The 14143-nt window shown below is 35.4% G+C and overlaps 1 protein-coding gene across 6 annotated transcripts in view; it reads left to right on the top strand.

The window, feature by feature from the left end:
- MAP2K4 (mitogen-activated protein kinase kinase 4) overlaps positions 1-14143 on the top strand; it is a 122768-nt gene that overhangs the window by 28511 nt on the left and 80114 nt on the right. For 5 of the 6 annotated variants that reach the window (XR_675352.5, XM_511831.8, XM_001163981.7 and 2 more), the window contains one exon: positions 5689-5791. The exons of the other annotated variant lie outside the window; for it this stretch is intronic. Coding sequence is in view for 4 of the 5 variants with exons in the window: in XM_511831.8 (XP_511831.3) it covers positions 5689-5791 (103 nt within the window). In the remaining variant the exon portion in view is untranslated. The remainder of the gene's footprint in view (positions 1-5688; positions 5792-14143) is intronic. 6 annotated transcript variants of the gene reach the window in all.

Raw genomic sequence — 14143 nt, 5'->3', positions numbered from 1 at the left:
ATGAGAGCCAAGGAAGAAATGAGAATTTAAATGACAGCTCCCCTCTCTGCGATGTGATGTTCTGAATACTTGTAAGTCATACCAATATTCTTGAAGGTATTCTATGAATGACTTGTACACTGCAGTTCCAGGTTTCTCTTTATTATGTGGTGGTTCTAGGGAATACCCTGTGGTGTCAATGGGTGTTCCCTAAAAGGGATTGATTCAGATTGCTTTTTGATTATTCCTTCCTGGCTCCTTTCGCATGTGAGTCGTTGACTTGAAAGAGCAACTGTTTAATTTTTATGATTCTTTTCATTAGTTGGGTGGTAGTTCTGTCTCACCTGAGCTTGCTTATATGTATTTAGTAGGTCTATTAGGAAGACTGGGACTGCTGGGCCTTTTGTTCCATGTGGTCTTTCATCAAGGAGAATAGACTGAGCTGCTTCACATTCAAACTCAGGGTAGCTTTCCAGGAGGGCGAAAGTGGAAGCTGCAAGGCCTCATAAAGGGCTTAGATTTGGAAGTCATACAGTATTCCTTCTGCTATAATATTGTGGTTAAATCAAGCCCCAAGGCCAGCCCAGATTCAAAAGGTAGGGAAATAGACCTCACCTATTTATGGAAGGAGCAGCAAGGTCCCTTTGCAGATGGTTATGGACTCAGGGAGCTGTGGTTCCTTGGTGGTTATTTTTGTGACAGTCTACCAAATAACCTACAGTGAACTCAGCATTATATCAAAAAGGTTATACTCTAGAGGCAGCTATTGTAGATCCTTCAGTGGTCTTCATTACCATGAACAATGAAGTACTTTGCTGTTACTACAACAGATGTTAAACAAGGGCTATCAAATATGGTGATATCAGTGGAGTTGAAGATATGGAGATTGGCTAAAATGTTGTAGAGACGGTTTCCATTCTTACAGGCTGGGCGGGAGGATTCTAGTGATTGTAGTTCTCTGATTCTGACCGTACAGGTAACAGAATCTTGCTTTCCTGTGATATTATGAAACAAAACAAGCCCATTAGATGGCGGCAGGGGGCAGGGGGCAGTGAAATGTTGATAAGAAAAACAATCTACTAATAATTCTAATTTAATAAATATTTGTTGAACTGCTGTTTTGTCTGAGGTACTGTTATAGGTGATTTGCAGAGTTCAAAGATAAATCAAGATAGTTAAACATTTAAAGCAGAAAATTGTTTACAATTTTTTGATGGAAACAGACTTGAGGATGAGAGGATGGTAAGGTGAGCCCAGTGTAAAGTGTTTCTTCCTGAGGGACATACTGATGTTTTTGGAAACTAAATAATGCTGGCTCTTAATAGAGGAACTGACACCTTTTGCTGTTCTATAAAATGTGAAGGAGAGATACTTTTGGTAACCTAGATTGCAGAGATTCCATAGATTTTGTATTGAGTAGTGGACTCTCAACTGCCCGTGTTGAGGTTTTTGGCCAAGATCGAAGCAAACTATATGCTCAGCTTAGCTGGTTGTGGAAAGCAATGTTAAAAAGGTTTGTATTGCTTGAGAAGTTAGTGGAGGGAGAATATTCAGGGCTCTTTATAATCTTGTTTTTAAAGCTAAATAAACCTGGAAGGTGTCTTCCCTCCAACTTCAATATTCTGTGAGTCAGTGAGTTGCTCACAACTAGACAAAGGGTATTCCTAGGCCTCAGTGAATGTGGATACACTTGACCAATCCCTTTCTTCAGGATTACAGTTCTTAATATTCTTGATGATTCCATGTTTGGGAGTGCTTCTCTCATGAGAAATTTGAGGAAGACACTGTGTGCCAATGCTGTGAAAAGCTTGTTTGAAAGGTGCTGGCTGTTCTCTTAAGGCAGAGTTTTGAAACCAGAATTTCAAGGATGATTCTGACAGATTGTTGCCCTCAGCCTTGGAGTGGCTGAGTGGGGACAGGACTGCTCAATGCCTAGGCCAGCCTCTGGGCCAGCTGCAATTCTAATTTTCCCAGCATGTTGAACAAATATTCTCATTTTTTAAACAAGCCATTGCATGAAAAAAGTAGGCAGTATTGCTTTGAGGGGTGGAACAGTGCTTTGGAAGTGTGATGAGGACAGGTACTGTTCCTAAGTCAGGGTTCTTGGTTGCAAACAACAAAGATTTTCTCCAGCCGATAACCATATAGGCTTAAGTTGTCTGAGGCTGTCCATGTCAACTTTATTCCCAAATCAATAAACATTTGGAAGTGTTTTCTGTATCAGGCACAGATCTAAGGTTTTAGGTATACAGAGAATCTCTCGCAGGAAATCGCTTCTGTATAAATATTTTAGGATGTTTGATGCCTCGTTTCTCTCCTGCTATAGTTAAAGGGACAATGTTTATCTGTGTTGACTGGTTAGAAATTGATGATATGACAGTCCCACCAAAGGGGTTATTATAATCACAAATTCATAATGTTTTTGATCAGTTATTTTAAACCCTGTTGTACAAATATTTCAATCTTTGTTAGCATCTAAAAATCTTCACAGGTCATTTATAGTATCACGTCCCTCCTTTCTCCCTGTGAAAGTTGTTTCAAGTTTTTGAAAAAAATTCATATTAATGTCGTATTTGCTTGTAATTTTTTGTCATTAAAAATATCTGAATACATGGTGACAGATTGCCTTTCAGTTTTGATTTTTTTGAGGGACCCTTGAAAAAGAAGTAAAGGAGAGAAGGACCCAGCCCCAGTAGAGGCTCTAGTACTTAGAGAAAGTGAATGGGAGAGGAGAAGATGCCTTTAAAAAAAAAAAAAAAAAAGCTCATGCCTCCAGGTAGCCAGAAACAGCTTCTCCTGAGTATTGTAAAAGCTATTTTTCTGCTTTTCTTGAATCTCACCTTCGGTTGACATTTTGGGGCCTTCCTTTTCCTCCTCAAAACTGCCTTTCAAGTTCATCTTAAACTGATCAGCATTTGAAGAGTTGGGGTACACAGATGAGACCCAGCAAGGTAACTTGATCATGTGCTAAGCTCGTTGACACTTGTTTTAGGCTTTGAGTGATCTTTGCTTGGAAAGGCTTCGAAACTTACAGAATTACTTAGTGTGTTTTGTTAGTAAATGATCAGAATATAAATTTGGACTTTTTCAAGATAATTGCAGATGTCTCTGAAGTGTAGAGTGTGTTTAAATCTAATTTATGTAACTTAAATCACATTCTCTTCATCATGGTGTACGTTTATGAAGTTAATGGCCTTTAAAGCTTTCAATTTAGTTTTTATTTAAATGTGAATGCAATGCTGAAAAAAATCTCTATGTGTATTCAGTATAAATACTTATATTCAAGAAAACAGTTTAAGTTTTAACTGTTGTAATGTATTTTATTGTTTATCTGGTAAGGTTAGCTACTATTCCGTCAAATTGGGCTTTCTAAGAAAGGACCAATTTTTGTTTTTCTTTGGATAGTTTTCACAATAGTTCTTTGTTCTGTCCTTGTCTTGCATTTTATCTTAGTCTTATATTAATTTTTCTTCACACGGAGGTAATGGATGATGTGCCAGATGGTTTCAAACACAGACTACATGACATATGCTCAGTTTTTGATTTGAGGAGTTTGTAAAGATTTTCTTCAAATTGTGATAGCAAAGTTCCTTAACTTAATTTTTTCTGTAAACGATTTGCCATATTAAGGTAATTAATAGGTTCAAGTTCCAGAGATTAGGAGCTTAGTATCTTTGGGGACCACCATTCAGCCCATTACAGTCTGTTTTCTGGGCCCCAAATATTCATATCCTTCCCATGTGCAAAATACATTTACCCTACCCCAGCGTCTCCAAAATTTTGACTCATTACAGTATTAACTCAAATGTAAATCTCACCTAAATATTATCAGCTCAAAAATCCCAAATCCCATTATGAAAATCATTTAAATCAGGCATGGGTAAAACTCTGAGTATTATCCAGGGCAAATTCCATTTGGTTTCAAGACCCGGGAGTAATCCTCTATCTTTAAATATTTTCTAAAGAAAAATTCTCAAGAAGTAAAAGAGCATATTTACTAAAAAAACCTTTTTTTTGGTATATTGCTGAACCTCTCACAGAAAGTTTTTCTACCAGCAATATATCTTATTAGTGATTCTTCTACCTAGCCATTCTGATCATCATGTTATCATTATGTATGTATAATATAAAACCTTCAAACTTTGCCATTTTCACATGAACAAAAGCTTAAAATGTTTTTGGTGTTAGTGTCTTTTTATATTTTCCCTTGATTTGTCTTTACTGCTCATATTCTTATCACTTTTTTTCTATTTTTCTTGATTTCTATGATGTCTTTATATATTTAGAGCTACTGATTTTTGTATTGCAAGAGTTTTCCCAAGGTTCAATTTTTTTTTAGTTTTGTTTTTTGGTAATATACTGAGGGTTTTTTTTTTAAAAATACAGTCATATCTGCTATTTTTCCTAGTGTACCCTTTGCACATGTTGTTTGAATGCCCTTCCTCTACATTATGTGGAAAAGTCATACTGTACTAACCTTATTTCTGAAAATGGATGTGTTTGGTCTTCGTGGGAATTCACATGATCTGGTAGAAAGGAGGCTCATCTTTGAAAGCAGATCTAGGGGCCATGGCAAGGAGCTCTGTGCTCTTGTCTCTTTGCCATCTTCTCCATCCAGTGTGGCTCCATCAGATTTTCAGATCTCACATTTACAGTTTGAACCCTCTATTAAATCCTCATCCACTGAGGTCAGAAAGTGTTTGGATTGCAGAGATATTTTTTGAGTAGTTAATTGTATAATAAACTCTAGAGAGTGAGTTCAGGAAAAAGTGTCCCTAAGGTGAATGTGAAACCAAGATATGCTGCAAATGCTTAAAAAATTCAGTTCTGTTACAAGGTATCCTTTTAAGTCCTAAAGAAATGATTCTGTAAGACTTATTGATATAGAAAGAAATGTTAGTGAATAAAGCATTTTACAAAGCATTTTCATGGTCTGATTTCAATTGTAGTGAAAAAATACATGTCCCTATCTATGTATAGAAAAAAGTCTGCAGTAGTTAGTAAACTGATTATTTTGAGGTACTTGGATTGATAAGTTTATGTAAAATTTTAACCCTATGTATTGTATAGGTGTATATGTAACATTTTTAATATATTTGATCTTTTTTTGCATTTTCTGCCCTTCTACCATGGTGGTTTTACTTGGGTAATAAAAAACATTGGTATCTCTTCCCTTCCTACCCTAAAGAAACAGCTTCATGGAAATAATTATTTAGAATACTTGTATTACTAACTTGAAGTTTACTCTACCGTAATGTTTTTAGCAAATTTTTCAGATTCTTCACTCTGTTGTTTATATTCATTAAAATGAGGGAAAACGATATTTATTAAACTGAGGGCATTAAGTATAACACTGGACAGATGGTAATATTTTTAGAATTTTTCAGTATATCTACTGAGATAATTGATTTTTATAATAGTATTTTCATTTGCAAAAGTATTAACTTCCCTGAATAATGGAAACTTGAAGTGATAGCATTCTATCTATTGTATCATAGCCTAGTGAATGATTTGTAGTTAGTAACAACTTTAGATTATTTTATTTTTTCTTAGTTCGAGAAATTCCTCATTGCCTTTCAAAATATTGTCCTATATTAACTGTTTGTTAAAGCAAGTTCTCTGGCCTTTTGGTGTGACTTTCTTATGCCCTCAGAATAGTACCTGTTTTGTAGTACTTGAAACTTTTACTTTTTATTTGTTATTTCTCAGGTAAACGCAAAGCACTGAAGTTGAATTTTGCAAATCCACCTTTCAAATCTACAGCAAGGTTTACTCTGAATCCCAATCCTACAGGAGTTCAAAACCCACACATGTGAGTATTCTTGGTAATCAAAGGCTCAACTCAAGCAAAGATTTTAAAGTTACTGTATTTTATGAATTTTTCCAATTATGAGATGTCAGTATAATTTCTCTGACTAAACTCTCTGGGAATATTGTTTATTCTTTTCCTTCTGGAGTTCCAGTTAAATTGCAAGTTGCATGTAGGAAATTTGACTGTCTTCTGTCCAACTGTACAAATTTTCACCACTTAGTGACAAAATAGAGTCCCATCTTAATAAGCTAGATTCCTGCAAGATTTCTATGTCATAGTAAATTGAAAGAGTTGTGTACATGTGAGTGTACACATATCAGTGGTTATTTCATTTACTGAATTTTCAAACAATGGAAATGATATTGTAGCATCTTAGTGAAAATATTAGAGCATCTTAGTTAACATAAAGCAATACCTTCAGAACAATATTTTACATTAACCTTCAATTGAATTTAAGTGATGTGAAATATTAAAAAACCTCTTATTTCCCATCCTAACCTATCATGAAAATGAAGGCCAGTGGCTGTACTTTTATAACCATGTCCATAAAAATAATTTTGAGCTAGTTTCGATATTGAGAACTATAAAGCAAGTGGTGTAAGGTATGATTAAAAAGCTGGCAGATACATTTTTTTAAGTAATTTCTCAACAATTTGCATCTAGATCTTATTAGGCTTAAAATACATTTATTCTTCCCAAAGAGGCACTTTTATTGCTATTTTCTCTTCTTTCAGAATTTGGTATGCATTGTATTTACCAACAGTAACAAATTGGTAGAAGGTAGTGTCTTGCAAAAGAGATGCTTAAAATATTTTTAAAACAGCAATGTCTAGAAGGGAGTAGTGGGGTATGTGTATGTATATATACACTTATACTTTCACTTGTAGCCTTAGAGGGAATGAAAGATATTTTAAATAAAAAGTGTAGTAACAATTTATTTTTCTCAATTGTCTATTAATTTTATTAGACTGGTGTTCATAATCACACTTCTTGTCAGAGCTCAGCCTAGAGTCCCACTCTTTTTACCTTCTCTGAAACATCAAGTAGGGGCTATCTTGAGGAAGGAAACTTAGTACTTATTAATTAGTCAGAATTTCAGCAGCAAGGAAACAATTCTTAAAAGAACCTCCTTCCTTATTTCTTAGAATTTGTAGTGAAAGCTAGTGCAAAACTAATTCTTTAACATAGCCCCCTTCTGTTACCTTAGTTACTAGCTGAACCATATGTTGGAAGTCTAAGAAGGAAAGGATATAGCAGTAATCACCAAACTTATCAGATCTTTCTTTTTTAAAAGCCTTTTTGGACAAGGAGAAAGACAACCTGACTTAAATTAAAACTGGAAAAACATTCATCTATTTGTACTGTCTTCCCTCTGGAGTTTCTTTATGTATGTGGAATTCATGGAGCAAACTTTTTTAAAAAATAGTAAACACAGGGTGGAAAAAAACTTTCTTCCAAAGTTGAGTTCAGGTTTTATTTTTTGTTTTGTTCTTAACTAATGTTTTATAATAAACCTATAGCCAGCTAGATTTCTCATCCTTTATTTCTTCCCAGCAAGTATTTAAAATTTGAAAGGACATGGTAATAGGTATTTTTACCTTATGATAGAATCTTTAGAGCTTGATTCTGGTATGTAAAAATTTTAGACCCAGACTTTGTTGTAAGTTTTTTATTGTACAGGTCAATTGTTGTGGGTTAGGAATAGGTAACTACTAGCATTGTTACTGGTCGGAGATAACTGTTTTATTACTTAGAACAACATATCTCCTCTACCTTCCCAGCCCCTTCCAAAAGGTATCCTTTTGTACTCTTCCTCTGAGTTGTTTGCCATCAAGCACTAAAAACAGTTGTTAGTTTCTGTTTAGGATGAGTACTTGCAATTAGAAAAACATAACTTGTAGTTTGTGGGAGTTTTGAAATAAGATATCTCTTAACATTTATATGTTTTTTCTCCTAAAATTTCCTTGAACTTTAATAATTACAGATGTGAATATAAAACTTGTTCATGAATTTAGGAAAAGATAAGATGAAATAAGCAAGCTAATGAAGTTAAGATATGTCACAGGATCTGGTTTCAGATCTCCTTGGCATTTGATGTCTCCTGGATGCAGGATCCTTTGCAAGATTAAAAAAAAAAATTGTAAGACAGTGTTCTTTTTTTCTGAGAACCAACAGTTTAAATAAAATTCCAAGAAATGACAATTGGCTGTCGTAATTTTAGTAAGGCATAAGGTAATATGGATTGAATGTCAAATTAAAAGTGTACAAGGGGTAAATCATTTTAGAAAACCTACTTGATTAAATGCTTCCCAGAAGAACAAGATTTTACTGGATTTTGAAAGACAGGCAGGGAAGGTTGAGTGAAGAAGACAAGGGACAGTGGCATTCTGGTGAGCGTATGCACAAGAGAAGTTTTGGGAACCATGTGTAGATCTGTTTAATTGTAGCAGGGATGTTATTTATAGATTACCTATTTCTCTCTCTCACTGGAATCTTTTAGCCTGTTTTCTTTATTCTTGATATTCTGTAATTATATGAGGATAAGCCTCAAATTGCATCATCTTCCCATGTATCAGATTAACCCTTTTAGTTTCAAGATTCATGTATCTCTTTTTCTGGGAAAATTGCTGCTGCTTTCCTTTTGATACATTTCCTTCATGTTTTTCCTATCATCTTCTCCTGAAACTTGTGTTACTAGGATGTTGGACTGCCTATATCCCCTGTATCCTAGACTTTAAAAAAAAATGTGTTCCGTCTCATTGTTTTCTTACTCTGTATCCTGGGAGATTTTCTTTATTTTCCATCCCCTAAATGGAATCTTGGCAATCAGTTTTAATTTCCAAGAGTTGATTGTGGCATTTTCTTAGGATTCTATTCTTAATTTTGGATACAAAATAGGGAATTTAAAAATTCTTTTCTGTTGTTTGAATTATTGATTTCCTCAAGGATCAGTTTTTCTTTTACCTCTTTCTCAGTTTTTTTTTACATCTTATAATTTTTTTTTCATGTCTTGTTCTTGATTGTTTCTTGAATGGAAGCTTTGGTTATAGATCATCACCTGGTGGGCTTGGCTTTACTTTTCTGTGAGTATTTTGAGAGCTAGCTCTTAGGCCAGGAATATTACCAATGCTAGAATTAGTAGAGCCAAAATTCACCTTAGGAAGCCTGGTTCTCTCCAGATGTGTTTGTTCTCTTTGAAGACATGCCCCCTTTTTATTTTAGGGGAAGAATAAAGAGGAAAAGTGGAATTAACTAGACCTTTCTTTTTTTTTTTTTTTTTTAAGTGGCAGGGTCTCACTATATTGCCCAGGCTGGTCTTGAACTCCTGGATTCCAGGGATCCTCCCGCCTCAGCCTCCCACAGTGCTGGGATTACAGGCATGAGGTACTGCGCCTGGCCTAGAACTTCCTTATAGAAAGAAGTTTAATTAACTCTGGTTTCTAGGCCTTCATTTCTTCTGACCATGAATTCTCTCTGATCCAGTGTTCTATTGGGACCATGATTTGTCTCTCATATTCACTGCATGCCTGCCTCCTACCATGTGTTATAGGTTATAGTTTTTTCTGTTTATTTTTAAACCTTTTATTATGGAAAATTGCATACCTACCCAAAAGTAAAGTGGTAGATGAATCTGTCTTTACTGTCAATCAGCTTTAACAGCTTCAACAGTTAATAGCATGGCCAATGTTGTTTTATCTTTTCCTTCAACCCCTTAGTTTTAACCAAATCTCAGATGTTATGCAATCTACAAATATTTTAGTATGCATTTATAAAAGATAAGAGCTGCTTTTAAAAGACATAATCATAGTACCATTGCTACATCTAGTAGAATAAATAATTCTTTAATATCATCAAATAAGCAGATGACCTCATTAGTTTTTTTATTTTTAATAGTTTGAAGTGAGGTCTATACAAGGTCCTGCATTCTATGCAGTTAGCTGATCAGTCTTTTAAACTAGAGTTCCTTCTCTTGAAATCGATTAGTTTTTCTTTGTGATACATTTTTATCTACTCAGGCATTCAGAAATTTAATTCTTTTAATTTATTGCTTATTTCCTTAAAAAAAGGATTTTTGGGGGGATCTTGGAGGATGAGGAGACAACCTGAACAGGAAACCTTGATTTTTAATTATCATTGATTAAAATTATAAATATTTTTGACAGAAAATGCATATTATAATAGAGACTCTTGTACCCACTAACATTTTTTCCCTTGGCTTTTAAAATGAAAGATTAAACTGGATAGCCAAAGAGTACAAAGAAACAGCAAAGGAAAAATGTGTGGCTACCTTTTAAATTTTCATCAGGTTTGGATTCTACTAAACACTATAAATCTTTTTGATACTCTAGGGATATTCTTATAAATGTGGCCAGCTTGTGTTAAAATCATGTTGTGTATATGAATTTGACAAACAGAAGTAGATATTCTGTTAAACATTCTGTGTTTTCATGATGGTGAGTTATGGTTGAGTGCTCTCAGTGTACTGAGTCGTTTAGAATATATTCAGTACAATTGTTATTCTGAAAGAACAGCCCTTTTATCTTCATAACATCACAATTGTCAAGAAGAAACACTAGCTTAAAAGTTAACACTGGAAATAAATAGTGGTGGATGCAGATAACATTTTGGGGCTTAAGAGTTTTGGAACCACACGTTTTAAGTTTAAAGTGCTCTCTTTAGACCAGAGGATCTCTAGGATTTCCCTTATCTTTGTTTATTACATTGGAACAGACAGAGACTCAGTTGTGCTATAGAACATCTAGGAGTAGTTTAAAGAGGTTTCAAAGTCCCTAGTTAATAACTAATATTCCTCGTATTTCTTGATGAGCCTTCTCAGTAGAACTTTATCTTAAAACTTAGAATTTCTTCTTCTCTTGGTTAAATTGTGAGAACTATGTCTTATAAACGTTGCTGTCTTAGAATTAATGACGAGGCCGGGCACAGTTGCTCACGCCTGCAATCCCAGCACTTTGGGAGGCCGGGGCAGGAGGATTGCTTGAGCCAAGAAGTTCGAGACCAGGCTGGGCAACATGGCAAAACCCCATTTCTACAAAAATAGAAAAAATTAGCCACGTGTGATGGCGTGCGCCTGTGGTCCCAGCTACTTGGGAGGCTGAGGTAGAAGGGTCAGTTGAGCCCTGGAGGTTGAGGCTACAGTGTACCACTGCACTCCAGCCTGTGTAAGAGTTGAGACTCTGTCTCTATTAAAAAAAAAAAAATTGTTTTTAAAAAGAAATAACAATGGGTAGAAATTTAGGAGTCTGGATTTCTATCCTGGCGTTGTCGTTATCTCTGTGACCTTGACTTTATCACTTAATTCTGCTCTCAATTTAGGCATTGAATTAGAATAGCGACATACACTATTTTATATAATGAATAGGGAGGGGAGAGAATTAAGCCAGCTTTGCACGGCCTTCTTTAAATAAAGTCTCATGTACAAAACTGATAGGCTAAAAAGATAAAGGAGGAACTGTGCTGACTGAAGTGTTTGTGAGGTGGGAGAGAGCTTTGTAGCGTTGTCTGCCTTCATTCCCCAGAATAGTCCCAGGACATCTCTGGTGAATTTCTAAGTGTGAATACCTCTAATCTACATGAATTTGGAAGTTTTTTTCTGTCTCTGAAATTTTTTGAAGCAATCATGATACTGTGAAATCTCTGCATTTCTGTGGTGGACCACTTTTACAAAATAGCGGTAATGGTAGAAGTATTTATGGGTATGTATTAATAGATGATGTTTAATCTCAAATGTGTTAAATACTATGGGGTGTGTGTGTGTGCGTGTGTGCGTGTGTGTGTGTGGCTGGTTTGGTGCTACTGCTGCGAATCTTTTTTCTTACTGTAGTAAATATACATAACGTAAAAATTTTTATCTTAACCATTTTAAGTATACAGTTCATTGGGATTAATTATGTTCACATTGTTGTACATTTGTCACCATCATCCATCTCTAGAACTTTTTCATCTTCTCAGATCGAACTTCTGTATCCATTAAGCAATAAGTCCTTATTCTCCCTTCCTTCTAGCCCTGGCGCCCACCATTCTACTTTCTGTCTCTATGAATCTAACTATTTTTTAGGTACCTCTCATAAGTGGAATCATAACAATTTTTATTTTGTGTCTAGCTTTTCTCATTCAAAATAATGTCTTCAAGGTTCATTCATGTTGTAGAATGTATCTTTCTCCACCCTTCTTTTTAAGGGTGAATAAATATTATTTTATTGTTATGTGTATGCAGCATTTTGTTTAGCCATTCATCTGTTGTTGGACATTTGGGTTGTTTCTACCTTTTGGCTCTAGTAAATAATGATGCTGTGTTTGGGATAATCTTTAAAGCTTAGATCATTGTACTTCTTAATGTTACAGTTTAGGGATATTCAGTCTTATCTTTAGTCCCACATTCCACCTCAGTGTACCTGAGGCTGTGGTACACTTCCATAAGTCAGCAATTCACTGGAGAAGTGATTCTCGACAGAGGTGGCAGTGGTAATAGGAGTGGTAGAACTGATTCTCTTTGTGGGCCCCTACCCCCTTGAGATTCACATTCCCTTCAAGCTGGATGTTTATAGCTGAGGTGGTGGATGCTAATGCTGGAATATGTATTTGCATAGATTAATGATACATGCTGTTGAGTTGTGTGCTTTTGGTGTTATAAATCATCTTTGTTCTTGAATCAGAGACCGAGGCCGACATTAGAAGATAGCCCTGGTTTTTTAACTCACAGTACTTCTAAGTGCTGCTCCTTGAAGATACATCTGACTTCTTAGCTATTGATGAGTTTTCCAACCATTTCTAATCAGGCAGTTATGTTTTTGAGTTCTGATTTCAATCAGAATATTATAAGGCCTTTTATCTTTGTAGTATGTATGTTTCTGGAAACTTTTATCTATTATTAAGGAAATTTGCTATATGAAGGTAACTTTTTTCAGTGTGTTTTTTTAAAAATTATCTACAACTGAGTAACAGTATGATTATATTATTGTTCTTGAGCAAATTTGTTTTCCCCAGAGTTAATAACTGCCTCATATATGGTTCACTGTGAATCTTCTCTCAACATAGTTAAATACATCAGTTGGTCACTCAGTTCTCCCCCTCTCCCCCCCCCCCTTTTTTTCTTTTTTTGAGTTAGCTATCCATCCATACTCTTGCTTTAATCTGGAGTGGTTGCACTTGAGGTCTGCTTCACAGGGCTGTTGCCATTGTTTTGTGAATGCCTGATTCTGATTATCTTTTCCGGGATTTCATCTTTTTTTATTTTTCGCTTTCCCACTCTCATTTTGGTAGAGTATATATTCTAAGTCTTCCTGAGATAAGAATTCTTTCTTAGTAGTTTTTAATTACTTCTCAAGCTTTTTGGGTGTTTGTATGCCTGAATATGCCTTTGTCTTTTTTCAGACAGGATCTTGCTCTGTTGCCCTGGCTGGAGTAAATGGTGCTATCATAGCTCGCTGCAGTCTTGAACAACTGGACTCAAGTGATTCTCCTACCTTAGCCTTCTGAGTAGCTGGCACTATAGGCATGTGCCACCATGCCTGGCTCATTTTTAAATTATTTTGTAGAGGACAGGGTCTTGCTATGTTGCCCAGGATGGTCTCGAACTCAAGCTATCTTCCTGCCTCGGCCTCCCAGAGTGCTGGAATTACAGGCATGAACCACTGCCTGGCCTTGAAAATGTCTTTAAATAAATTACCCTCATAATAGATTAGCAATTTTATTGGGTATAGAATTCTGGGGTAGAAATTTTTCTCCAGAATTGTGTTTGTATTTCGACAATGTTTTCTATTTTCCATGGTTACTTTAAAAGGTTAGATGTGACTTTGATTCCTGAACCTTTGTATGTGATCTCTTTTTTCTTTTGTGATTTATTGTGGGGATTTTTCTTTTTCCCCAGGTTCTGAAATCTTGCTGTGTTTGCATTCTTCCCCCCCACCTCCCCTCTTCCCTTTTCCCAGTCTTCTCCCTCCTTTCCCTCCTCCCCTTACCTTTCTTTTTCCTTGTAGTTTGCTCTCAGTGGACTCTTTCAATCTAGAAACCACTCTTTCATTCTAGGAAAGACAATTTATTATTATTTTATTCATCTGGGATGTGTGTTCTTCTGACATTGGTATATTGATTCAGTGAAATCCCATCAGACTTTTAAAATATGTGTAATGTGACATTTTGATTCTAAAATATGTATGAAAATGCAAAGGACCTAGCTAAAAACAATTTGTAAAACAGTAAGTTGGGGGACTTAAAACGACCTGATTTCAAGGTTATCTGTAACACAGTCAGCCTACAAGTACAACCTGCAAGCTACAGTAATTAAGGCTTGGTGGAAGGATATTAAGGATAAACAAATAGATCAATGGAATA

The sequence above is a fragment of the Pan troglodytes genome, chromosome 19, assembly GCF_028858775.2.
Source record: "Pan troglodytes isolate AG18354 chromosome 19, NHGRI_mPanTro3-v2.0_pri, whole genome shotgun sequence".
Lineage (NCBI taxonomy): Eukaryota > Metazoa > Chordata > Mammalia > Primates > Hominidae > Pan > Pan troglodytes.
The sequence above is the reverse complement of the archived record's forward strand: the minus strand, read 5'-3'. Positions and strand labels throughout refer to the sequence as shown.